The sequence below is a fragment of the Syngnathus scovelli genome, chromosome 15 (genome assembly GCF_024217435.2).
Source record: "Syngnathus scovelli strain Florida chromosome 15, RoL_Ssco_1.2, whole genome shotgun sequence".
NCBI lineage: Eukaryota > Metazoa > Chordata > Actinopteri > Syngnathiformes > Syngnathidae > Syngnathus > Syngnathus scovelli.
In genome coordinates, this window is record NC_090861.1 from 921,817 (window position 1) to 948,063 (window position 26,247).

Sequence of the window (26,247 nt, forward strand, 5' to 3'; positions counted from 1 at the left end):
ATAAAACAAAACTTCATCCATTATAATGTATGCAATTTCTAAAACGTTTGCATTCAATGATTAAGCATCAAGTATAATGTAAGTTGGTAATACATTTGGGACAAATCCTGTAGATTCAATGTAGCTCACAGCATATAGTTTACGTTAGTATATTTATTTACACGGGCCATGCCGAAAAAAATACGATCAAGAAGATTTATAAGAATAAAAAAGATTGAAAAGAATGAATCTGAACCTACTCACAATGAATCTAATACGAACACGGCGATCTTGATCGTTTTCGCATCAATTCAATGATTAATTCGAGTCGGGACAACTGGGAGGAGGAGACAGTGTGCGCGTCGTCACGTGACCAAGCATCAGCGTCCACCGGCAAAGTTTTTTCGGCGACTTTTCCTCCAAGACGATCCGGGATAGTCGTGATCTTGCATACTTGCAACAATGTCACCTACCAACGGAGGAGCTGTACCATAAAACCAGAAGGTAAGAGACTTTACAGATGATATCTTACGTTTGTCCTGGAGAAGTGCGAAGGAACTGGAGCCACAGCTGACTTTGGGCAACAGCTAGGTAGGTAGGTAGGTAGGTAGGTAGGTAGGTAGGTAGGTAGGTAGGTAGGTAGGTAGGTAGGTAGGTAGGTAGGTAGGTAGGTAGGTAGGTAGGTAGGTAGGTAGGTAGGGTTGCACTGGTTGACAGTCATCTATCTGCAGGGCACACAAAGAAGTAGTTAAGTCGACAAAAAGAAGTTCAGACTCACATCTCAAGATATTTTGCAGTTTTCCATCAAATTGGGCTCGGTCAAGCCACATGAAATAGTCCTGGAATATTCAAAACAAAATTTTCATTTGAAACATCAACAACTATACAAACTAGATAAAATGTCATTTACATTTTGCCATACATTAAAATTGTTGAATAAAACAAAGAGTGACGCCTTTTCATCTTTTAAAGCTATCATTTCTGATTGGAGATGCGGAGGCAAATTTTCTACTTGTTCGGAAACTGAAAATAGTATTTTAATCAATGTTTGTTTTTAAATTGCACAAAATCTTTGTAACTCCAGGTTTCACTTGTATTTAGGCTGTAGACTTAGTCCCATAAATTGAACCTTGCACAATAAAATGCAGATTGAAAACGTATCTATCAGTAATTCGGTGATAACATTTACTTTGCAAATCAATTCGCAGTGTGCACTCCTAAATGTTCTTTTAGTGGCCCTCAAATTTGAAGTTACGGGCTACTCTGCTCTGTTTTCTGAGGGGGAGAAGAAAAAAAATCCAAGCAGGCGTTAGGAGAACATGCAGCCTCCACACAAGGAGGCAGTAGCTGAGATTTGAAACCCAAACCTCACAACTACAAGGCAGATCCCCTAACCAACAATCCCTCATACAGAGAGGTTTTGTTTTGCTTCCCTTGATCAGCTACATGAGAACAACAATAAAATCCTCCAGTTTATATATATGTCAGAATTGACCACTCATGCTGTCTCATTGCAGGTTTATCCAATGTTGTGGCTGGTGCAGGAGAACATCATCTATCCCGGTATAACTGCAGCCCATGTTTGAGACAGTAAGTAGCTCAGGTTTGCAAATCAATTTTATTCTATTTTTATTTATGTTTTACACAGCACCCACCACGACTTGATTGATTATAATATAAAATAAAAAATATGTACTGTGGCTCTGAGGATAAAAGCTAAAAGTTGACTGCTAAAGCTTGCTGCTATTTGGCTGAAATGCAAGCTCGCTAACCCCCCCCCCCCCCCTCCCCCCCACCCCCCACTGTAGCAACCCAAGTGCTCCAGCATTGTGCACAGGCAATGATACGCGTGCCATTTCAGGTGGCACGGGACAAAGGGCTATACTATACCTCACGTTTCTCTCACATTTCCCCTGGATCAATCAGTAAAACGGTGTTGTTATCTCCCCCACTGAAAACTTTTCATCGCCATGATTTAGTAAAGATGTTTGAAAGGCTCTGCTTTACCCAAATAGTATTGATTAGTTGTCTCATATTGCTGGACTGGGCTATTTAAATTTTAGGGAACTGTCCAAAATCTATCATGTGCCATATAAGTTGCTGATCGTGTCGTTTACGAGAGGAGGAATTTGCAGAAATGCTCCTAGATTAGTGAAAGCCCCTGTTTTTGAGAGAACTAACTAAAAAAAATGTCCATTTTGTTTTCATTGTCTTGACTAGTTCATTACATGTTAAGGTCTGTTGATCGCCTCTGCACGTTTTGTTAATATTTAGTTATTCTTAACGAGGCTGAGACCGGCAATGCCGGAAACTACGATGAATAATAAAGGGAACTAGTGCATAACGTGACTTTTGTGTTTCTCTAGGTAGGAAATAAGTTACCTTAGGATGGGTAATCATTCTTTACACCTGTGAATCTCAATCTCGTCCACACCGGTCAAATTTGGGGTTTCCTATGTGATCATTAAAAACAACAGCAACTAATTCAATGACAGTGCAGCAAAAGCCAAATGCCCGTAAAGTGGAGAGAACTGGTAACTTCTAAGGTTGCCAATGCCCAGACTGAGTATCTTATGTAATGGAAACCTTAGAAGCTGCTGTCTCCTGGCTGTCAGTAGCTTGTCAAAAAGCCCTATGTGTCCACCTCATGTCCGGCTTCATTAAGCCTCTCTCATTCCATCTCTCTCTCTCCCCCTCCTGTCCTGTCCTGTCCTGTCCTGTCCTGTCCTGTCCTGTCCTGTCCTGTCCTGTCCTGTCCTGTCCTGTCCTGTCCTGTCCTGTCCTGTCCTGTCCTGTCCTGTCCTGTCCTGTCCTGTCCTGTCCTGTCCTGTCCTGTCCTGTCCTGTCCTGTCCTGTCCTTTGGAGTTAGCATCCAGGAAGACATTTTGCACCTTAGGGACTCTCAAATGTTTTGACTAGAGTGTTTGTTTACTATGAGTCAAAGCATTTTTGCTTTTCCACAGTGCATTATTAATGGTAAGCCAAAAATCCCCTCTGCATATGATATATAACAGCAACGAGATGCCATTTTATATATTGTGTACAAACAAAACAATTTTTCCTGAAGGGAGTTAACATTCCACATTATCAACTGTAATACAAACTTAAAAGTTAATATTACGACCTAAAAACAATATGATTCATATACATTGTACTGTTTGCTTTAATTAACTAACTAAGCAGCCTGAGTTGTTGCTCTTTAGCTCGCTTGGAGTGCTTAATTGTGCCACTGAGGAACGTACAATAATGAATCGATGTATTCTCCATTACTAATGAAAGATCACTTCAGTTCACTGATGGGACGTGCATAAGGAAGTAGTCTAAATAGAGCTCAATGAAGTCAGCTAAAAGTACTGTATATCATTGAACATGTGCAGCGGAGGGAGGCATTGTCCCGGCCATGCTGTAAACTAAACCTTGTGATTAAACGGGCTTGTATTCCTCTCCAGATTGATAGCCGTTTTGACGTAGTGGACACACTACGCGTGGCTTACGTTGCTTTTTCCTTCTTCAAAAACAAGGATGGTGGTCATTTATATGCAGAGGGACAGACGCAACACAGCAGACGGAAAGTCAAAACCCTGAAGTGATTTTCTCTCAAAGTATGAAGTCAATTTAACAGACCTGAAAGCATTCTATCTGAATTTACAGACTTCTTGGGTCTTTTAAAAGCATCTGTATATATATTTGTGTTCTACAAACCACATCCTTCCTGTTGCAGATCACTTGGCCACGTATCCATTGACTAACATAACAAAACACGGGTTACGTGGGCCACTGCAAGCTTGCTAAACATTTGCAGTGATTATGCATCATGGAAAGTTTTGACATATAATGGGTACAACCTTATAATTCTTTAACAAACCTTGGTTAACCATGTGCTTAATGCTAACATGCGACCAGATTATTAACCTCATCAACTGAGTCATTTCTGAGTAACTTTTTACTACTTTGTGTTTTGTTTGGAACATTTGTGTATAAGAGCTTCTGGTGTAAGGTGGTTCTTAGTCTGAGGTGGTGCTGGTAACCATAGCACTGCTTGGAAAGTGAAATGTGATGCAGCAGCTCTGTTAGCTGTCTTTCTGAATCACAACTGTATAACGATCAGGCAGAGCTCAGGCTGCATCAAAGATGCAGCAGCCAAGTATCCGTTTCCAGTCACAATGCAGTGGAGCTTCACCCACGTGGGAGGTCGCAGGAACAGCCCGTCACTCTCACCTACCGAGCATCAACTACCTGCTTTACTTTTCAAGTGACACCTACTTAAATCCATATTGTTTTCCTTATTTGGAAATGCGTTGCTTTTGCCATAATGAGTTGAAAGCTCTTGTTTGCTCAGCAGCTTTAAAAGCTATAATGGCCATAAATAAATTAGGCTACCACACACAAGGTCCCGAAACACTCTGGCTGTTTATCGGGTGTGAAGGAGACTGGTGTCAGTTGTAAACGTGTGCACAGCAACTGATGGGAACATTTTGCATCCTTGTACACATCATATTAAACTCGTTTCTTTAAAAATCAATATTACAGAGACATTGTTACGAAGCTCTGAATATTTTGAAAAAATAAATACATTGCATGTTCTTAATTGGGATTAATGAGCATTGCCAAAGAAAGACAATCCCAAGAGCTGCATGGCTTAACATTGTGGCTTTAGTTTCTCACAGGTCATTTTGATAGGTTGACAGGATGACTAAGACAGATCAGTTTACGATTAGCTAATCTCCAAGCCTTTGTGTTTGTGGCTATATGCTAAGTCTGACACGTTTAGCTTGAATAAAATCTGGCACCATTTCCTTCGATTCTTTCAAAGTTTTGCTTCAGATGACATCTATTTTGAAACATTTTTTCTGTTTTTTCAGACTTGTGACCCAGCGGCTCCCCCCAGGCATTTCTGAGATATGGAAGCAATACCTATCCACATTTCAACAGTCCCTGTTCTTCTTCTCGGGCTTGTTCTACTGTCCAACCCTTGCACCTCCTTCAGGCCACAGGTTATGGAACGAGCATCTGGCCCTCCACAGTCACCTAATATCACAGAATCTGGCAGGCGGATTTGTGCGGGCCATGTGGTGTGTAAACCTGGGATTCTTTTGCCGGTGTGGTTGCCACTCAACCCTCCTCAAGGGGAGAGGGCAGGAAGAGCTATCATCTACTTCCTCTGTCTCATGTACATTTTCCTCGGAGTGTCCATCATTGCAGACCGCTTTATGGCATCAATTGAAGTCATTACCTCTCAGGTATGGCTCACTATAAAAAAGAAAAAAATCAGTCAACGTTGGCATTTTGATGACATCATTGTCAGATTTGGACATCAATCTCGATTGCAGGTGAAAGAGATAACCATCACCAAACCCAATGGAGAGAAAACAGTAACGACTGTGCGAATCTGGAACGAGACCGTCTCCAACCTCACACTCATGGCTCTCGGCTCTTCTGCTCCTGAAATTTTGCTTTCTGTCATTGAGGTATACAACCAAAATTGTTACGTGACAATAAAGCGCCCTCATTTTCTAACAACTTTAAAAGTAGAATGTAGACTTACCTTTGCTTTGACGTCTGTAATGGCACTGAATTCGTTATTTTTTTTTTTTTTGACTTGACAGGTATGCGGGCATAACTTTGATGCAGGGGAGCTGGGCCCAGGCACCATTGTCGGAAGCGCCGCCTTCAACATGTTTGTGATTATCGGCATATGCGTGTGGGTGGTCCCCGACGGAGAGTCTCGCAAGATCAAACACCTCCGAGTGTTTTTTATTACATCCTTCTGGAGTATCTTTGCCTACATTTGGCTCTATCTCATACTGGCCGTCATATCGCCTGGGATCGTAGAGGTGCGTTTCCACACATTTGATGGCAATTGCAAATGACTAAAAGCTGCCATTGTGTATCGCAAGGTATGGGAAGCCGCAGTGACCCTGCTTTTCTTCCCGGTGTGCGTGTTACTGGCTTGGATCGCTGACCGTCGCTTGCTCTTCTACAAATATCTTCACAAACGTTACCGTGCTGACAAAAGACATGGCATTGTGGTGGAAATGGAAGGTGGCCCTGAGATGATCATCGATGAAAAAAACTCGGATGGCATTTCGTGCCCCAGAAACTCCTCGAGTGTGACGGTGTCTGTACAAACGCAAAGTGAGATGGACCAGAGCCAAGATGAGGTAGGGAAGACTGTTTTTTTTTTCCTCATGGCAAGACATGTGTTTAAAAGACGGAATTATTTTCTTTCATTGATAGGTGGTTCGTAGACTCAAAGAACTACGGGACAAACACCCTGAGAAAAACCTAGACCAGCTCATCGAAATGGCCAACTACTCCACTTTGGTTCGTCAGAAGAAGAGTCGAGCTTTTTACCGTGTCCAGGCGACTCGCTTGTTGATAGGTGCTGGAAACCTTCTGAGGAGACATGCTTCTCAACATTCACGCCGTAGCGGACAAGGAGATGACAAACTTACATGCTCCCACATTTGTTTTGAAAGTGCCCAGTATCAGTGTATTGAGAACTGTGGCACTCTGAGCCTTTGGGTGATCCTGGATGGCGGTACATCCCAGAATACATTTTATGTGGACTACTGTACAGAAAATGGTTCTGCCAATGCTGGAACTGATTATGACTTTATTGAAGGAACCTTGATATTTAAGCCCGGAGAGACACGGAAAGAAATCAAGGTGAGCAAAGAAAAAAATGGCGTGGGAATAATATTTATAACAATAATAATATGTCATAGAACACAAAAAAATATATATATGTTTTTAGCTGTGATAGGAATTGAATGGCAAATGTAACTTAATCATAAACAATATTTTTTTTTTCCTAGGTAAAAATTTTGGACGATGACGTCTTTGAAGAAGACGAACATTTCTTTGTCCGTCTTCAAAATTTGAGGTTAGAGCAGGGTGGTGATGAAGGGACAGGATGTTCACCCAAGGGCAGACTAGTGGAGCCGCTGGTTGCCACTGTCACTATCTTGGATGATGACCATGCTGGCATCTTCACCTTTGGTCAGGGGGTTTTGCGGGTGAGTGAGAGCACAGGCACACTGACGGTGACAGTGGTGAGGAACTCAGGCTCCAGGGGTACCGTTTCTGTACCATATCACACAGAGGACGGCAGTGCCAAAGCTGGAGTGGACTACGAGCAGGCCAGGGGTGAGCTGGAATTTACCAATGAACAGACCAGGTGAGGAAAAGAAAAGAAAATGTTGGCTTTCCCCCGGAAGAACGTACATTCTTGCTGTTTTAAACATCATGTGATCAAATATTTGATATGTGCATGTTGGTAAAAACAATGCTGAAATGTTACTTTTAGCTGTTGAGATAATGATGATTCCACATTTCATTTGGCTGCCCATTCATAATTTGGGGACTAACTTGTGTATATCTTGTATGCCTCCAGCAACACCTTGAAAATTCACATTCTGAATGTAGAAGAGCATGAAAAACGGGAAAATTTCTTCATAGTGCTCAAAGAGCCTAAATGGCTAAAACGAGGACTCTCTGGTAAGTCACTAATAAGTGTTGTTTGTTTATTGCACAAGCTATTGGTGGAGCCACTTTACATGTTTATGCTTTTAGGGTTATGGAATATGATTGCTTGATTGGTGTCAAATGATTTGTTGTCATACCAACATGGAAACATTGATTTATTTTTTACAGCATTACTGCTTAATCAGGGTAAGACACTTTTGTTGGTTGGTTGGTTGCTTTGAAGGGTGCAGTGTTAAGCATTCTTAGTTTCTTCATTTCTGAGCCAACACTGAGTTTTGACATGCATGTGGGTATTTTGTAAATTACAGCAACCATTAAAATTTGACTTCCGGCAAATATTGATGGCGGCATAGCATCTCCTAATCGACGTCAATGTCTGCATAATCCTTGACAGGTCACCCCAGCCCTGAGGAGGAAGAGGCTAGGAGGATCTCTGAGATGGGTAAGCCCATTCTCGGAGAGCACAGCAGGATGGAGATCATCATAGAAGAATCCTGTGACTTTAAGGTGTGTAGCTGGCTGACTACCTTACAATTAATCCACTGTATATTGTATTTCTGACGACCGCACCCAAAATGGACCGTTTCATTTCTTTTTATTGATTTCATTTCATTTTTATAGTGGGACACAATTTAATATTGACATTTTATTCATTTGAACAAATTATGAAGGTGACTTCCTTCCTAATCTCATCGATTTAACCATGTATAGATTGACTAAAAATATGGTACTTTTTCATCAGACTTCCAATGGCACGCTTGACCAGGTACGGTTTCGGCGGTGTGCTGTTATCGAGTATTTCTCGTTTCAGTTTCTCATCACACACCTTTGGATATGCAGAAAATGCTGCGTATTTATGCCTCATGCCTTTTCTTGACATGATTGCATGACATAAATATAAATGGTATTGTGGCTATTTACAACTAAGATTGCAGTGAGCCACTTTTGGCACACGGATCTTATGTTTAACACCCCTGAGTCTCTGTGTGCTAAGCCTGCTCTGTTTGGCCTTATCTTTAAACACTGCACAGAGCTGGAAAATATTATTTCGAGACATATGCGGTACAGCTAATCCCGAACACTCTTTCGGGTAGTGTTGACCTTCCTACATTATGCATGATGTTTGGATCATTGTTACAGGCAGCTTTGTTACATAATCTCTGTGTAAAAGAGGAAGGTGTTTTATAATAATCTTCATCTTCATTTGTGTAGTAGTAAATTATTGTTTACATACAGAGTTATTGAGAGATTTTCTTTCTTTCTCTATTGTTGCATTTTTAATCTCTCGGGGAAAAAAAATGCTTGCAATTACTGAACAATCCTAAAGTAGCCTATTTCATCTGACAGAATACTGTGGATAAACTCATTAAAGATACAAACCTAGCAGCTGTGATTGGCTCACGTTCATGGAAGGAGCAGTTCATTGAAGCTGTCACCGTCAGTGCAGGTCAGTGGCTATCATTAAAAAGTGTCCGTCCGTCCGTCCGTCCGTCCTTATCTGCTTTTGGAATTGACACTTTTTGTTGTCGTCTTTCTAACAGGTGATAGAGATGACGAGAGCGAAGATCAACCGATGCCCAACTGCTTTGACTATTTCATGCACATGTTGTGCATTTTTTGGAAAGTCCTCTTTGCTTTTGTCCCGCCGACTCAGTACTGGAACGGGTGGGCATGTTTTATAGTGTCAATATCAGTGGTCGGGATCCTCACAGCCATTATTGGAGACCTTGCCTCCCATTTTGGCTGCACAGTTGGCCTGAGAGACACGGTCACTGCTGTGGTCTTTGTCGCCCTGGGGACTTCACTTCCTGGTACGTACAGCCTGGAGCGCTTCTCATCGATTTCATTCATTGCAGCCATTTTTAATACTGAACTTTGAATCCCCAGATACCTTTGCCAGCAAAGTGGCTGCAACCCAGGACCAATATGCAGACGCGTCAGTGGGAAATGTAACTGGAAGCAATGCAGTGAATGTCTTTTTAGGTATTGGCGTAGCTTGGTCTGTGGCTGCCATTTATTGGGAAGTCAAAGGTAAAGTTTTTCGTGTGGATGTCGGCTCACTGGCCTTCTCTGTCACACTTTTTACCATTTTTGCCTTCTTCGCAATGGGAGTGTTGATGATCCGCCGGAGGCCCTCTATTGGGGGTGAGCTGGGAGGCCCACGGATCCCCAAAATCCTGACATCACTCTTTCTCTTTGGACTCTGGTTCCTTTACATTTTCTTCTCTAGTTTGGAGGCCTACTGCCATATAAAAGGCTTCTGAGAAAGCGTCGATGGGAACGCTCATTGCACAAAGATGTACAGTATTCTTTTGGAAAGAACTGATTTTTAGAAGACCTATCACCACCTCGGGCATGTTATCAAATAAATATGTACTAGACTTGAACATGCAAACCTGCGTATCTATTGCAGCAAGAATCCATTGTATTAGTACTGAGTATATTGTGTTCATTTCACGGTTGTCAAAATGAATTTTATGCTGGCTTGATGCTTTATGACTCATGAACTGCATTAGAAATTAATTGTTTCCCCTTTATGTTTATTGGGGCTCTTGAATGAAATGGCTCACATTTTAAATTAGCTTCAAAATAATGGATTTTACCACCCCTCTGCTTTTCAATTTGCTTGATTTTATTTTGTCATGACATATCTGCATTTGGTTGTTGTCATTTATTACTGTATATGATGGATTTACCCTGTTTATGTGCTCTCAAATTGATGTTTTTGTCATCAACTGCAGGTTAGAATTGCTACTAAATTGTAATAATTTGCTACTAAATCGGGCTACTAAATGTGTTTCTCTAAGCAATTTGGGCCATTTTTGGCGACTGCAAATGACTCCTTTTGGATTACTAATAAATGCAGACATTTATACTTCTTCTAAGTCACATTATGGCAAGGATAGATTAGAATATAATGATTCGCCCTTAAAAAAATCATCTGTTTTGATTTGTAAACTGCAATTTCATGTTCCGTATTTGTAAATCATTGCATGTTCTAAAACACAACTAAATATCATTACCGATTAAAAATGTCAGAAATAAACACACGCGCACACACAGGCGTCTGAGAGCAAATCCCTCTCCCATCCGCCAGGGGGCAGTACTGCCATCTCCATTGAACGGGAGCGAGCCATTTCCTGTTTCTCGTTTAAACGTTGGCCGTCGAAAAAACGTAAAACGAGCCTTTATATGAGCTCTTCGATCGATTATTTGCAGGGATCTCCACATTCCTGTTTTTGAAAGTGACACTAAACGTTATGTGATTTTTTTTTGCTAATGTACATATGGTCAGTTGGTTCAATGCCATTGTTACAAAAAGAGCACAGATTGTCTTCAATGTTAAAACGTGATCTCAGTGGTTCTTTGCAAGGATTTAAAAAAAATGTGTTTCCTTCTTTTTCAAATACATAGTTCTTAAATCGTTTGCTGTAGCCTCATCAAATTCCTGCGAAAGTTCGCACGTTTGAAACGTAAAGTTGCGCTGTCCCATTGATTTTGAATGCATCATTAATCTGGCACAAGGGGCAGGACAACATGGCTGCTACTGCGGGTCGCTTCTACGGAGAAGGAGGCAGAGCAACAAAACGACAGAAAACTGAGGACGGAGGGATGACAACGGTAGACGTGCCTTCTTGTTGCATTATTTCATTGTTAACGCACTTGTTTATTTCACGACATGTGGATTTCGACACATGTATATCGTTACAAAACCTTCATGCGCTTCAGTAGCCAAGAAGCTAGCGGTTAAGCAAACACAAATGTGATCACGATTGTTAGCCTTTTCCAACTAGTCTTTTTCCTGAGAGTTGTAGATAATTTAGTAGACGAGCCGTCAAAGTTAAAACATTGTTATATCCCTAAAATTCCAAATCGAATTGCTTCTTCCCCTCCCGTTAACGTCGAAGTCAACTGTTAATAATTGCTAATGGTTTGAGCTAACCTCAATACACTTTTCATTCAAAGACCCAATTTGGGTGCGTGTCATTTATTCTGGTAGAGATGGGTTTATTTGCCACATTGCTTCGCTCGTTGTTTACGAGCATCTTTGCGATGACATTATTTTCAGGAAAGCTACGATGATCCCCATAAACCTTTACCCTCCCCGGTGGTGCACATCAGGGGCTTGGTTGATGGTATTGTGGAGACTGATTTGGTGGAAGCCTTGCAAGAGTTTGGGACGGTCAGGTATTCATCCACTAGCACATTTTGGCTTTGAAGGTTGTTTCATTCATTATTTCCTTACCAAGATGGATTTTTACCTCCTTGTCATAGTTCTGTGGTAATGATGCCCAAGAAGCGCCAGGCCTTAGTGGAGTATGAGGACATGAATGGATCCTCTTCTGCTGTTACATATGCAGCAGAGAACCAGGTTTACATTGGAGGTCACCCTGCCTTCATCAACTATTCCACGAGCCAAAAGATCTCCCGGCCAGGAGACTCGGACGACACGCGGAGTGTGAACAACGTGTTGCTACTCACCATCATCAACCCTATCTACCCAATCACCACGGTAAACTGAACTTGAAGTTTGGAGAGAAAGTATATTTGTAATGGTATTTGATTGTTCCAATTGACTTGTACAGGACGTGTTGTACACCATATGTAACAACTGCGGGCCTGTTCAGCGGATCGTCATCTTCAGAAAGAATGGCGTTCAGGCCATGGTTGAATATCCTTTTTTGTTATTGTGGACAATATGTATTGTGCTGTTTAAAAAAAAAAAAATATATTACAAATAGAAAGCTCAGGAATGACTATGAATCTGCTTCAAAAAAGAAAGGTCACCTTAACAGTTGCTACATTTGACTCTGTCCAGAGTGCCCAGAGGGCCAAAGCCTCGCTCAATGGAGCAGACATCTATTCTGGTTGCTGCACGCTGAAGATTGAATATGCCAAGGTATAAGACGGATCATGCCATCATTTGTACAAACATTTACTCTTGGGCTTTCTTTTGTAACTCAATCCACAGCCAGCACGCCTAAATGTCTTCAAGAATGACCAGGACACATGGGACTACACAAATCCTAACTTGAGTGGCCAAGGTAGGTTTGTTAGCATCCCTTCCCCCTTTCTACTTCCTCTTTATCTTTCATGTCACTAAATGTTAGGTTTCTTTACTATGGGAATATTGCCTTTGATCGCTATTGATTTCCTCCACTCGCTCGCTCGCTCGCCATGCTTATTCTTTTTCCAAGGCATTATTCCCCTGGTACAATCACAGTTGAATGCATTTTCTTGCTACACAGCAGCAGCAGCAGCCACACGGTTAAGGGCATGAGGGGTAACCTGATTGGCAGCCAATTGTTTTGTCCTATGCATGAGGAAAGACCAGTGCACTCTAGTCACAGCATCATGCACAAGTTTACCATTCACCTCTTAGGTCCCACATTCCCTCGAGAGCATGAATGACACAGCTGCACAGCGGAACATTTCCGGTCCACTAGATACTGTCAAACATATTGGAGATTTTAGTCATTGTTAAATGAAACACATCATTTACAAAATGGACTCTGATCTCAGGACTTTAATCCTAGTTTGCCGAAGTCAAAGTATTGTGTTCACATTGGCATGATATTCATTTTGAATGTGGTTGATTTTTAATTTGACTAAGTAATAAAGCGGCCACTACGGCCAGTGTTCTTGATTGAAGCAGTCATAAAGCATTTGAATCAATACTGTTGCGTTGCTCTCGTAAAGAGCGATTGATAGAGCAAGCGCACTCTTAGCGTTTTGAATTATTCAACGCTTAAGTGAGATTTGGAAAAAGTCTCGTGTGAAATAAAATTACAGCAGGCTGAAGTCATATTAAATTTTTGTTCAAAGTGCACTCATGTACACGATAGTAAATCTGAAAATGAAGCACATAACCTTTTTAAAAAAATATATCCTTTCCTGGGATGTTTGGTATTATTTTAACGTATTAGACACACTGTTCAAATATATGCCTTGCTGTCAGGTGTTTCAACAGGAATTGAAGGTATTTTCTTTGCAATAACATATTCGATGTGCCCACGCTAGTCTAAACACCGTGTTCTGACGTGATTAATGTGGAGTGGCAGATTGTTTTTTTTTTTTTTTAATCAGAATATATTTTTGCAGAGAAAATATTAATCTCGAGATCCCCTTTAAGGTAGCACTTCCATGTGTTGTTTCAATTGAGTCGCTACATTTCTAAAACTGGCTACAATCAAGCAAGTTTGGCTGAAGAAAAAAAAAAAAACAACAACCCTCAATCAAATGAACTTGTCTATTGTAACATTTGTGCTGCCTTTCGAGGTACTCCTCATGTTCTGGCCATGCAAAGCCATATACAGACTGACCTCATTTCCCAAGCAGACACATGCTGCCAAAGCCACAACAACCTCGACAGCGACAATACATCGGCACCCGAAGCCATAAGTCATTGGGATACATTGGACACAGTGGGACAACAAACACTGGAACACAACCTCAAGGCAGTACTTCATCACCTCTATCTCCACTACAAGAGAATGATTCATTTTATTTTGGGGGTGATGGACAATCAGAAATATTCAAAGGCCACGCAAACACCACCTATAGCCGACACAGCGCCATCTTGTTGATAAGCATCTACCACCACCACCACCATCATCTGGTTTTCCAGCACAGCACATCTTCAGAACCTTGAGGAGCAACCACTTTTGACACAGCACATTGATTGGTTGTTGCCGGACGCACTTCCTAGCCCCGGCCGGGGGGGGGCCCTCGGGCTAGTCCTTCTGTAACACTACAACAGGGATCCACAAAGGAGTTTTCAAACACTCAAGGGAACAGATGACACAAAAGAGGCCCCGGCGTCTTGTCGAAACAATAACGCAGCACGCCTCCCCACCTTCCTGTGCGAGCGAACGAACGAACACGCGACAGACACTACGACCCACGACCGCATACAGTGCGGAACGGCCATCACAGCACATCATCATGCAGATATACAAGCAACGAGCACTCTTCCCTTTTTCTACAAGTGACCGACCGCCATTAAACCAAAACAAAGTCAGTGGCCATTTTTATACCAGAAGAAATATCCAATGAAGACACAAGCATGAAACATTCAGCAGGCATAAGAACACAGATGCAAACAGATTACAAATCCTCTTCCAAAGCGCAGCATTTTTGGACTGGTATTCTGTTTTTCCCCCTTTACCTTCCCACCTGTTTCCCTTCTGTGCTGTTCTGTTTCATTTTCCTTTTTTTTTTTTTTTTTCTTTCTTCTTCTCCCCCTGCACTGGCCCACAGTGATGCCTTTAACACCTCCCGTGTGATGCAGGTTTGGCTCAGTGTGTCTGTGGACAGACAGCCCACTCTCAAATGATGCACTAATCCTGCTTTGTGGTCACCACGGTAAGCTAGAGATGCTTGTCATAGCAACTTTGAAAAAATGAAAAGCAAAAACCAAGCATGGATGTGTGGATGTACTTATCTTTGGTGGTGGGGATGCAAAGAAGGAAGACGTGAAGAAGAAAAAAAAAAGGAAATTGGAAAGGAGTTGAGCTTGGAGGGTAAGCGTCCTTTGCTGAAGACTACCCCCTATCTACCTACCTACCTATCCACTGTGTCCAATACTTCATGTATGGTGCTGTAAGTACTGCTCAGTGACAAGTTGATGTAATTGTTAAAAACTGACTTCTACAGTGGACCAATGTTCAAATTTGCGCTTGTTTAGTCAAGTTGCTGTACCAAAAAAAAAAGCTGATGGCAGCGGTAGCAGCTCAAATATATTTTAATGAATGTATGATGCAGCTCGAGTTGGATTGGATAATGTGGTCAACACTGGTCAACAATTTTTATTGAGTCTTTTTTTTTTTTTTAAACGGAGATGCAAATAAATGTTTCTAGAATTTTTTTCTCTTATTTTTCAAGCACATCAGGTTTTCATTGTAATAATAATAATAATATATGCAGTATATTTAGTACTGTGATGTTTAAACATTGTTAGGTGGCATTCTTCCCTTCATGGCGTCCTAGCTATTATATACAACACATGGTAAAATCTGTTTGACGCACAAGCTTTTCTAGGTCAAAAATGAAATCATCTCACAAACCTGATGTGCCACAGTAAATGTAAAGACATTTTTTGGAATCACAATAATGTTTAGAGACATTAAAATTTGCTGTTGACTAGTGTAATTGTGACATTTCTGTTTTTTTTTTTTAATGAAATTAAGAAAATCGTTTTCATGTCAGAGAGCAAATGAATGACTGTGCTGTATTGTGGTTAAAGTACATAACATGGTGATCACAGTTCTTGTCATTACAACTGCTGCATACCAAAATGTTGTTTTGTGGTCACATGGACTGTTTTGTTATGCAAACTGTTGCACACTTCTAATTTTATTTGATTGTAATTATCCATGTGTATCAAATGTGTCCACCCCCCTGGTTGTTCTTTTTTATTTGACATGTATATGTGTACCTGCACAGATGCTGACGGTGAAGGCAATTGGAACAATTCACAAGGTGTGTTTGTGTTTGAACTAGGGTAGCACTAACAAAAAAATCTCCATTATGTCATAGTTGGCTTCCGAAATCATACCGTCCGTCCGTCGGTCGGTCGGTCAACAATTAAGATGCAAGTTGCATGCCTGTCACCTTGTCCCATAACACACAGTCACCAATGTCATTTTTCCAGCACGATATGTTGTCGACAAGCTCTTTGAATTGCTATTTTTGACTGTACCCTACGTAGACCCAAATGCAAATCCAAACAAACGCCAAAGGCAGCCTGCTCTTCTCGGGGACCACCCACCTGATTATGGTATTATTTTGTTTTATTGCAATTTAAGGAATGGTGCACGGGGTCATTTGTTTGGTTTTCTCTTTTTACCATAAAGGTGGCCCTCAGGGAAGCTATCATGGCTACAGCGATGACAGCTACGGGCCTCCTTCCCACCGCATGGGACCCGGTATGGGCGGACGAGGCCGTGGTAACCAGCGCTACGGCGCCGGATACGGGCCACCGCCCCCCGAGTACGGCCCTCATGCGGACTCGCCCGTACTTATGGTATACGGTCTTGAGCCGTCAAAGATTAATGCTGATAAGGTCTTTAACATCTTCTGCCTCTATGGGAATGTGGAGAGGGTGAGGAATGCTCCTTTTCAAAATTGGTTCAAAGACAGGTTGTCGGCATGTTGTCACCTGCATATCTCCTTTTCCTGCAGGTTAAGTTCATGAAGAGCAAACCTGGAGCTGCAATGGTGGAGATGGGGGACTGCTATTCTGTGGACAGGGCTATCTCCCATCTTAACAACAACTTCCTTTTTGGACAGAAACTCAACGTCTGGTAAGGGTGATAAAAAAAAAGTGAGGCCTTATTATGATCCAGGTACTAATCGATTGCTTTTGCACGGTAGTGTGTCCAAGCAGCAGGCTATCGTGCCGGGACAGAGCTACCAGTTGGAAGACAACAGCAGTAGCTTCAAAGACTTCCATGGTTCTCGCAACAACCGCTTCACCTCACCAGAGCAGGCAGCCAAGAACCGAATCCAACACCCCACCAATGTTCTACATTTTTTTAACGCACAGCCTGACATCTCTGAGGAGATCTTCAACCAGGTCAGAAAAGCCACAAGGCTAAAAAATGTCTAGCCTTAGTAAATGGCAGGTTTTTGTGATGGAAAAAAACCAACAACCATGAAATCATTTCAAAACGTTTTCAACCTTTGATGTAAACTGTGATCTGAACAATACAATATTTATAGAATAGCGGCCCAACTCGGATTCGGGAAAAGTCCGAATAGTACTCTTCACACTGCATGAAAAAAATCTGATGTATGTAGCCGCAGTGTGAACAGAGCCATAAAGATTTTTTTTCTTTCTTGTACAAGCCATCGATCACATTAACAATGTACACGTATTGACATGTTTAACTTGGGCTCATTTTTTTATTTTATTTTTTTTACATCACAAAAAAAAGGGTACGTTTTTTTTTATCCTCTCTAACAAAGTACTACAAGGTGGTATTGGTTTCATTTTCACTGAGCTATGTTTTCCTCTTCTAGATCTGCGATGAATTAGGAGTTAAGAGCCCTTCAAGTGTGAAACTTTTCAGTGGGAAGAGTGAGTAAAGACCACGAGTAGAAAATGTTTTTTGTGTTAAGGAATGGAATTTTGCAGCGCCAGCTCACTCATAATGAGATTCAAATACTGTTCATTAGTCAACATATTTGGGTTTCCAACCAATCTCAAGTGTTCCGAAGCGGTTGCGCTATTGAACGAAAAACCAAAACGCTATTTGTTTTCAAAATAACGGCGCTGGCGATGCAAGGATTCCACTCGACTGCAACACTATTGTTCATTCTTGAAAGGCATACGAGCTCATATACAGCCAAAGGTTTGAATCAAAAGATGTCCAACATCAATCCAAAAGAACACAAAGCCTAACAGTGTTTTTGTACGCTAATATGTCAGAAATGAAATGAAAAGAAATGATCACAGCTTTGAGTTTGGTGTTTCCATGAAATCATTTGTCTTGTGTGGCACGACAGGTGAGCGAAGTTCATCAGGTTTGCTTGAGTGGGAATCCGTGAATGATGCCATGGAAGCCCTGGCAATGATGAACCATCACCAGATGAAAAACCCCAGTAAGGATTTCCACACATCATTCATTATCTTGAGCTTCTCAAGGAATGTGTACAATGCTTTTGCCCTTTTCTTTTTCTAGGTGGGCCTTACCCTTACACTTTGAAGTTATGTTTCTCAACCACCCATCATGCCAGCAGCTAAATACAACCGCTTCAAACAATGTCACATTTTATTTCTTTTCATAAACTCTAATGTAGTTCTGTTCTTATGTCCTATTAAAACATTCACTCATTATTGACATAAATAGGAATGTTGTGTTTTATGATATTTTTGTGATGACAGTATTTCTTCTTTGCAATGTATCAAGCCCCCAATCTGAAATCTTTCGATGTCAACCCAGCCTTTTGTTTTGAAATGGAAGGGATTTTACTGTGCGAGGTCAACAACCATATAATGTATTTATTGGCAAGCTGTGTAATGAGCAAATTGCAGCTATGTGATTTTAAAAAAAAAAAAAAAAATCTAAACATGACTGTTGTTTGGTTGGGATCCTCTTGTGCAAATGATCACTTAACATTTAGTTAATAGGTACTGTGAACATTTTAAGACTAAATAAAGAATGTGGAAACATTGTAGGAGTGAGCTGTGACCTAATGAGTGCAGACAAGTCTGAACAATTTTGACTATACAGTACAGTAACACAATACATGTAATCAATATCTCAAATGGGATTTTTTTTCTTCAATATTTGAATTGTGCATGAATTTTTTGATAGAAAAATCTAGTGCATGACGATATGAAAATTTGAATTGTACTGTGAGGAAACAGTTTCTGATTGAATTTCTGACCCCTGTCTCTTTTTCTGTTAAATGGCCACACCTACGAGTTGCATTCGAATTTGGGTATGTGATTACAATACCGTGTATTAAACTATAGTTAAATCCTCAATTGCCTCGATGTTAGTCATATTGAAGATTTCAGTTTCGGTCAATTTAGAGGAGCTGAAAAGCCTCCAACTCCCATGATGCCCCGGGCCGCAAAGTACGTAGGTGTTTCCGGTGTCCTGTGAGATTTTACTTCCCTCTGCACGGATCGACGCGACCAAATCAAGAAAGAAGACGTTGCAAACAAGTAAATGTGCTCGAATACAGTGGTCTATTGAGCTACTTTTCGCTAGACGATCATTTGAAAATGTGCGCTATGTGGTGAGCTGCGGTCGAAGAAGGGAGAATCGTCGCCAACGTTGATCGCAAGGTTTAGGCCTAGCAAAGAAAGTTTGGTCGAGGGCCTGTAAACAACATGTCCTCCACATCGCAGCCCTCCTCGAGACGCCAATGGTGCTACCTCTGCGATCTACCCAAGATGCCCTGGGCCATGTTGTGGGAGTTTAGCGAAGCCGTATGCCGGGGATGCGTTAACTACGACGGCGCGGATCGCATCGAACTCCTCATTGAAACAGCCAGACAACTGAAGAGCACGCATGGAGTTTTGGAGGGCAGGTCTCCTGGCCCACAGCAGGGCAAGCCCAGCTCGACCGGATCCATGGAAGCCGGGCGTCCGCATGGAGAGCGTCTCGACAGGGGTAGGGGTGAGTACGGTGCATCTTCTCGCCTCCCTAATGGTCTGCACAGAGCGGAGGATGTGGCGTTATCAGAAAGCAGCCGACAGAGCCCCAACACTCGCAGGGCGATGGCCAGCGCTGTCCCGAGTCTCCACGGGACGATATCCCATGCGTTGATTGCTCAGGGCTTAGTCGCGTCCCCACATGGGCTCCTAGCGCCAATATCGGGCTCCAGGACGGGGGCCGCTCCTATTGCCGTCTCAGCTGGCCCCATCATGAGCGACGCTGCAAGAAGACAGGCTGTGGCTCTGGGCGTGGGAGCGAGCACGTCTGCTTTGGTGAGCATCGACCCAGCGGCGTGGAGGAGCAGCGAAATGATGGCTGAACTCAACGAGGTAGCGCGCAGCAAGGTGGAAGGCTGGCCCAACAAACCAAAAGTTGTTCGGGATGTTCTCCTGGCTTTAAGCACCTGTGTGCCCTTTACTGTGCGCTTCAGGAAAGACCACAATCTGATGGGCCGGGTTCTGGCTTTTGACGCCAGCGCCAATCCAGAGTTCGAGCTCAAGCTTTTTGTGGAGTACCCCGTTGGCTCGGGGCTGATCTTTTCTGGACTTCCGGACCTTGTCAGGCAGATGTTCCGCGACTCCGCCAAGGATGCCGGTAAAGCGGTGAACTCTGGCTTGCGCTACGTGGAATACGAAAAGCGACAAGGGAGCGGAGACTGGAGGGGACTGTCGGAGCTTTTAAACGACGGCGTGCGCATGTTTAAGGAGCCGCCCATCCCCGAGGTTCTTCCGCAGCCCGATGCCGGCCCGCCCGTGGCGGTGGCCGCCCGCTCCGTCCCGGCCAAGAGCGCAACTCGTCGCCGCAAGGCCTCTCCGGGCTCTGAGAACGGCGAGAGCGAAGGAAGACCCGATCACCCGTCCAGAGAGGTGTGGTCCAGAGGCGCTTACCCGGGCATGGAACCTCTTTCGGGAATGGCCGCCCCTCCGGACGGCCCCCCTCGTTTACACAGCCAGCCTTCGCCCATGTCTGCGCTTATGGGTGTCGCCGACAGCCTGAGCTCCGGCCAGGTGGCCAGAGACAGCCCCGGCATGTCCTCGGCCCACTCCTCCGGGGCCGGACGCACGGCCACCAGCAGCCCCTCCGGCGCCGCCGCAGCCGCCTCCACCTCAGTTTCTCAGGCGTCTGTGGGCCTGAGCAGCAGCACTGGCGGCGCCGGCAGCGAGTCGACCACCGGCGGGAGCCAGGGCGCCCTGCTCTGCTGCACCCTCTGCCGAGAGCGCCTGGAGGACACCCATTTTGTCCAGTGTCCCTCGGTACCGCACCACAAGTTTTGCTTTCCTTGCACCAGAGGCTTCATCCGCAGCCAGGGCCAAGGAGGAGAGGTGTACTGCCCGAGCGGAGAGCGCTGTCCCCTGGCCGGGTCCACCGTGCCCTGGGCCTTCATGCAGGGCGAGATCTCCACTATTCTGGCTGGGGACGGAGACGTGACAGTAAAGAAGGAGAATGACCCGTGACATCGCCTCGCCGTCCTCTGAGCAATGGTATGACCACTATTTTTTTTTTTTTTTCTGTCCTTCCATGCTTTGCGTAGGCTTTATGCCGGTGTAGAAGTTAGATTTTCTATCCATCATCACATGAACGTTCCTGTCCTGTCCTACCTTGTTTCTGTAGTGGCTGTTGACGATGATTCCAAAGCACTTCCCTACCGCATCCAGCAGAGTCTGCCCTCTCTGCAGTTCAACATGTGCCTCTCAGGACCCAAGAGCTCCCGCGTCTAAGAGGATGATGAGACTGTTGGCTTAAAGGACACAAGACTTCATCAAGCCACTTTCAAAGTCTACAATAGAAAGCACACCCATTTTTATCAAATTAAACAAGAGCCCCTCCCCTCCCTGTTTGTTTATAATATTGGCAAATACAGATGGATCACATTGATACTGTTCGTTTGACCGATATAAGCTCCACACACACACACACACACACACACACACACACACACACACACACACACACACACACACACACACAAACGAATGTCAAACATGTTCTCAAAAGAATTTTTTCTTTTTTAAAGCCAAGGATTGGATTGATGTAATCTCATTCTGTTCGTGTAGGTCTGTCTGTCAGATATATGAATTTCCTTTCAATATGGCTGTAATTTCTATTTTTGATACAATTCAAATTTCATTCATTTATGCTTTGTTTATAGTAAGAAGACCAAAGATGGCATCATACTCAAGTGTCATTTTTTTATTTTACTGGTTGTATGTTGTATGTACTTAGAACCATGCCACCACTCACATTTTTTATTTTAGTGGTTGTATGTTGTATGTACTTAGAACCATGCCACCACTCACTCATTTCTTTCACAGAGTGAAGCTTTATTTACCTTCGCAAAATTTGACAAGAATTAGCACCACCATTTTCAAAGGTTAACAACATACTTGTGATCTCAGTGGATGAATTATACAGTAAATTGCAAATTACAGTAGTTGAATTGCTGCCTGGCTGTTGTTTACTGTTCATTTCTGTTTAAAAAGTGCAACAGATGCTCAGACAAACGTTTTTTTACAAACTTTATTCAATAAATACCAAACAAAACCCACAGTATTTGTCTCCTTTGTGATTTTTCTTACCGCTTTACTTTTATTAACATAATGCTAATTACAATACAAACACCAACCAAGTAGTGGCACCGTTTGGCAATCTGTATTAAAATTAGGTATCTAATAACATGCCACTTTATTAGGGAAATATGGTCAAAGGTCACAGTTGTCAAGCTCTAGTCCTCGGGGCCGCGTTCCAACATGTTTTCCAAGTGAACCTCGTTAAGCGCAGGTGCGTGAAAACTTTTAGCTTCTTTCACGTTCAAAAGGAGCTAAAAGTTTTCACGCACCTGCGCTTAACGAGGGAATCACATGGACACTCCATTAGGTACACCACCATTTTCAAGTGTACCTAATAACAGGCCACTTTATTAGGGAAATATCATGGTCAAAGGTCACTGGTTCAAGCTCTAGTCCTCGGGGCCGCGTTCCAACATGTTTTCCAAGTGAGCCTCGTTAAGCGCAGGTGCGTGAAAACTTTTAGCTTCTTTCACGTTCAAAAGGAGCTAAAAGTTTTCACGCACCTGCGCTTAACGAGGGAATCACATGGACACTCCATTAGGTACACCACCATTTTCAAGTGTACCTAATAACAGGCCACTTTATTAGGGAAATATCATGGTCAAAGGTCACAGGTTTCAAGCTCTAGTCTTCGGGGCCGCGTTCCAACATGTTTTCCAAGTGAGCCTCGTTAAGCGCAGGTGCGTGAAAACTTTTAGCTTCTTTCACGTTCAAAATGAGCTAAAAGTTTTCACGCACCTGCGCTTAACGAGGGAATCACATGGACACTCCATTAGGTACACCGCCATTTTCAAGTGTACCTAATAACAGGCCACTTTATTAGGGAAATATCATTGTCAAAGGTCACAGGTGTCAAGCTCTAGTCTTCGGGGCCGCGTTCCAACATGTTTTCCAAGTGAGCCTCGTTAAGCGCAGGTGCGTGAAAACTTTTAGCTTCTTTCACGTTCAAAAGGAGCTAAAAGTTTTCACGCACCTGCGCTTAACGAGGGAATCACATGGACACTCCATTAGGTACACCACCATTTTCAAGTGTACCTAATAACAGGCCACTTTATTAGGGAAATATCATGGTCAAAGGTCACAGGTTTCAAGCTCTAGTCCTCGGGGCCGCGTTCCAACATGTTTTCCAAGTGAACCTCGTTAAGCGCAGGTGCGTGAAAACTTTTAGCTTCTTTCACGTTCAAAAGGAGCTAAAAGTTTTCACGCACCTGCGCTTAACGAGGGAATCACATGGACACTCCATTAGGTACACCACCATTTTCAAGTGTACCTAATAACAGGCCACTTTATTAGGGAAATATCATGGTCAAAGGTCACAGGTTTCAAGCTCTAGTCTTCGGGGCCGCGTTCCAACATGTTTTCCAAGTGACCCTCGTTAAGCGCAGGTGCGTGAAAACTTTTAGCTTCTTTCACGTTCAAAATGAGCTAAAAGTTTTCACGCACCTGCGCTTAACGAGGGAATCACACGGACACTCCATTAGGTACACCGCCATTTTCAAGTGTACCTAATAACAGGCCACTTTATTAGGGAATTATCATGGTCAAAGGTCACAGGTTTCAAGCTCTAGTCTTCGGGGCCGCGTTCCAACATGTTTTCCAAGTGAGCCTCGTTAAGCGCAGGTGCGTGAAAACTTTTAGCTTCTTTCACGTTCAAAATGAGCTAAAAGTTTTCACGCACCTGCGCTTAACGAGGGAATCACATGGACACTCCATTAGGTACACCGCCATTTTCAAGTGTACCTAATAACAGGCCACTTTATTAGGGAAATATCATTGTCAAAGGTCACAGGTGTCAAGCTCTAGTCTTCGGGGCCGCGTTCCAACATGTTTTCCAAGTGAGCCTCGTTAAGCGCAGGTGCGTGAAAACTTTTAGCTTCTTTCACGTTCAAAAGGAGCTAAAAGTTTTCACGCACCTGCGCTTAACGAGGGAATCACATGGACACTCCATTAGGTACACCACCATTTTCAAGTGTACCTAATAACAGGCCACTTTATTAGGGAAATATCATGGTCAAAGGTCACAGGTTTCAAGCTCTAGTCCTCGGGGCCGCGTTCCAACATGTTTTCCAAGTGAACCTCGTTAAGCGCAGGTGCGTGAAAACTTTTAGCTTCTTTCACGTTCAAAAGGAGCTAAAAGTTTTCACGCACCTGCGCTTAACGAGGGAATCACATGGACACTCCATTAGGTACACCACCATTTTCAAGTGTACCTAATAACAGGCCACTTTATTAGGGAAATATCATGGTCAAAGGTCACAGGTTTCAAGCTCTAGTCTTCGGGGCCGCGTTCCAACATGTTTTCCAAGTGACCCTCGTTAAGCGCAGGTGCGTGAAAACTTTTAGCTTCTTTCACGTTCAAAATGAGCTAAAAGTTTTCACGCACCTGCGCTTAACGAGGGAATCACACGGACACTCCATTAGGTACACCGCCATTTTCAAGTGTACCTAATAACAGGCCACTTTATTAGGGAATTATCATGGTCAAAGGTCACAGGTTTCAAGCTCTAGTCTTCGGGGCCGCGTTCCAACATGTTTTCCAAGTGAGCCTCGTTAAGCGCAGGTGCGTGAAAACTTTTAGCTTCTTTCACGTTCAAAATGAGCTAAAAGTTTTCACGCACCTGCGCTTAACGAGGGAATCACATGGACACTCCATTAGGTACACCGCCATTTTCAAGTGTACCTAATAACAGGCCACTTTATTAGGGAAATATCATTGTCAAAGGTCACAGGTGTCAAGCTCTAGTCTTCGGGGCCGCGTTCCAACATGTTTTCCAAGTGAGCCTCGTTAAGCGCAGGTGCGTGAAAACTTTTAGCTTCTTTCACGTTCAAAAGGAGCTAAAAGTTTTCACGCACCTGCGCTTAACGAGGGAATCACATGGACACTCCATTAGGTACACCACCATTTTCAAGTGTACCTAATAACAGGCCACTTTATTAGGGAAATATCATGGTCAAAGGTCACAGGTTTCAAGCTCTAGTCCTCGGGGCCGCGTTCCAACATGTTTTCCAAGTGAACCTCGTTAAGCGCAGGTGCGTGAAAACTTTTAGCTTCTTTCACGTTCAAAAGGAGCTAAAAGTTTTCACGCACCTGCGCTTAACGAGGGAATCACATGGACACTCCATTAGGTACACCACCATTTTCAAGTGTACCTAATAACAGGCCACTTTATTAGGGAAATATCATGGTCAAAGGTCACAGGTTTCAAGCTCTAGTCTTCGGGGCCGCGTTCCAACATGTTTTCCAAGTGACCCTCGTTAAGCGCAGGTGCGTGAAAACTTTTAGCTTCTTTCACGTTCAAAATGAGCTAAAAGTTTTCACGCACCTGCGCTTAACGAGGGAATCACACGGACACTCCATTAGGTACACCGCCATTTTCAAGTGTACCTAATAACAGGCCACTTTATTAGGGAATTATCATGGTCAAAGGTCACAGGTTTCAAGCTCTAGTCTTCGGGGCCGCGTTCCAACATGTTTTCCAAGTGAGCCTCGTTAAGCGCAGGTGCGTGAAAACTTTTAGCTTCTTTCACGTTCAAAATGAGCTAAAAGTTTTCACGCACCTGCGCTTAACGAGGGAATCACATGGACACTCCATTAGGTACACCGCCATTTTCAAGTGTACCTAATAACAGGCCACTTTATTAGGGAAATATCATTGTCAAAGGTCACAGGTGTCAAGCTCTAGTCTTCGGGGCCGCGTTCCAACATGTTTTCCAAGTGAGCCTCGTTAAGCGCAGGTGCGTGAAAACTTTTAGCTTCTTTCACGTTCAAAATGAGCTAAAAGTTTTCACGCACCTGCGCTTAACGAGGGAATCACATGGACACTCCATTAGGTACACCGCCATTTTCAAGTGTACCTAATAACAGGCCACTTTATTAGGGAAATATCATGGTCAAAGGTCAGAGGTGTCAAGCTCTAGTCCTCGGGGCCGCGTTCCAACATGTTTTCCAAGTGAGCCTCGTTAAGCGCAGGTGCGTGAAAACTTTTAGCTTCTTTCACGTTCAAAAGGAGCTAAAAGTTTTCACGCACCTGCGCTTAACG

At 43.2% G+C, this 26,247-nt stretch overlaps 3 protein-coding genes across 6 annotated transcripts; all 3 read left to right on the forward strand.

Annotated features, from left to right (window-relative positions):
- Positions 1–26: 26 nt before the first annotated feature.
- On the forward strand, positions 27–10,527 carry slc8a2a (solute carrier family 8 member 2a). Of its 2 annotated transcripts, none has more exons than XM_049743026.1 (13): positions 27–483; positions 1,497–1,582; positions 4,842–5,219; positions 5,310–5,447; positions 5,586–5,813; positions 5,877–6,140; positions 6,217–6,648; positions 6,798–7,159; positions 7,376–7,479; positions 7,862–7,974; positions 8,815–8,914; positions 9,009–9,278; positions 9,355–10,527. In XM_049743026.1, exons 3-13 carry the CDS (start codon positions 4,881–4,883, stop codon positions 9,729–9,731), a joined length of 2,727 nt encoding a protein of 908 aa, XP_049598983.1. In that variant the 5' UTR covers positions 27–483; positions 1,497–1,582; positions 4,842–4,880; the 3' UTR covers positions 9,732–10,527. The 2 variants fall into 2 exon arrangements, with proteins under 2 accessions (XP_049598983.1, XP_049598982.1); XM_049743025.1 differs by having other exon boundaries at positions 1,497–1,569.
- Positions 10,528–10,674: 147 nt separating this feature from the next.
- On the forward strand, positions 10,675–18,646 carry hnrnpl (heterogeneous nuclear ribonucleoprotein L). Of its 2 annotated transcripts, XM_049743033.1 has the most exons (14): positions 10,675–11,088; positions 11,537–11,655; positions 11,743–11,980; positions 12,054–12,139; positions 12,271–12,367; positions 12,440–12,512; positions 15,913–15,948; positions 16,178–16,246; positions 16,323–16,570; positions 16,651–16,772; positions 16,843–17,044; positions 17,491–17,548; positions 17,977–18,072; positions 18,153–18,646. In XM_049743033.1, exons 1-14 carry the CDS (start codon positions 11,005–11,007, stop codon positions 18,212–18,214), a joined length of 1,590 nt encoding a protein of 529 aa, XP_049598990.1. In that variant the 5' UTR covers positions 10,675–11,004; the 3' UTR covers positions 18,215–18,646. The 2 variants fall into 2 exon arrangements, with proteins under 2 accessions (XP_049598990.1, XP_049598991.1); XM_049743034.1 differs by lacking the exon at positions 15,913–15,948.
- Positions 18,647–19,033: 387 nt separating this feature from the next.
- LOC125982472 (interferon regulatory factor 2-binding protein 1) lies at positions 19,034–22,187 on the forward strand. Of its 2 annotated transcripts, XM_049743032.2 has the most exons (3): positions 19,034–19,144; positions 19,331–21,121; positions 21,252–22,187. In XM_049743032.2, the coding sequence occupies exon 2, from the start codon at positions 19,376–19,378 to the stop codon at positions 21,092–21,094; it is 1,719 nt and encodes a 572-aa protein (XP_049598989.1). In that variant the 5' UTR covers positions 19,034–19,144; positions 19,331–19,375; the 3' UTR covers positions 21,095–21,121; positions 21,252–22,187. The 2 variants fall into 2 exon arrangements, with proteins under 2 accessions (XP_049598989.1, XP_049598988.1); XM_049743031.2 differs by having other exon boundaries at positions 19,037–21,121.
- Positions 22,188–26,247: the final 4,060 nt, after the last annotated feature.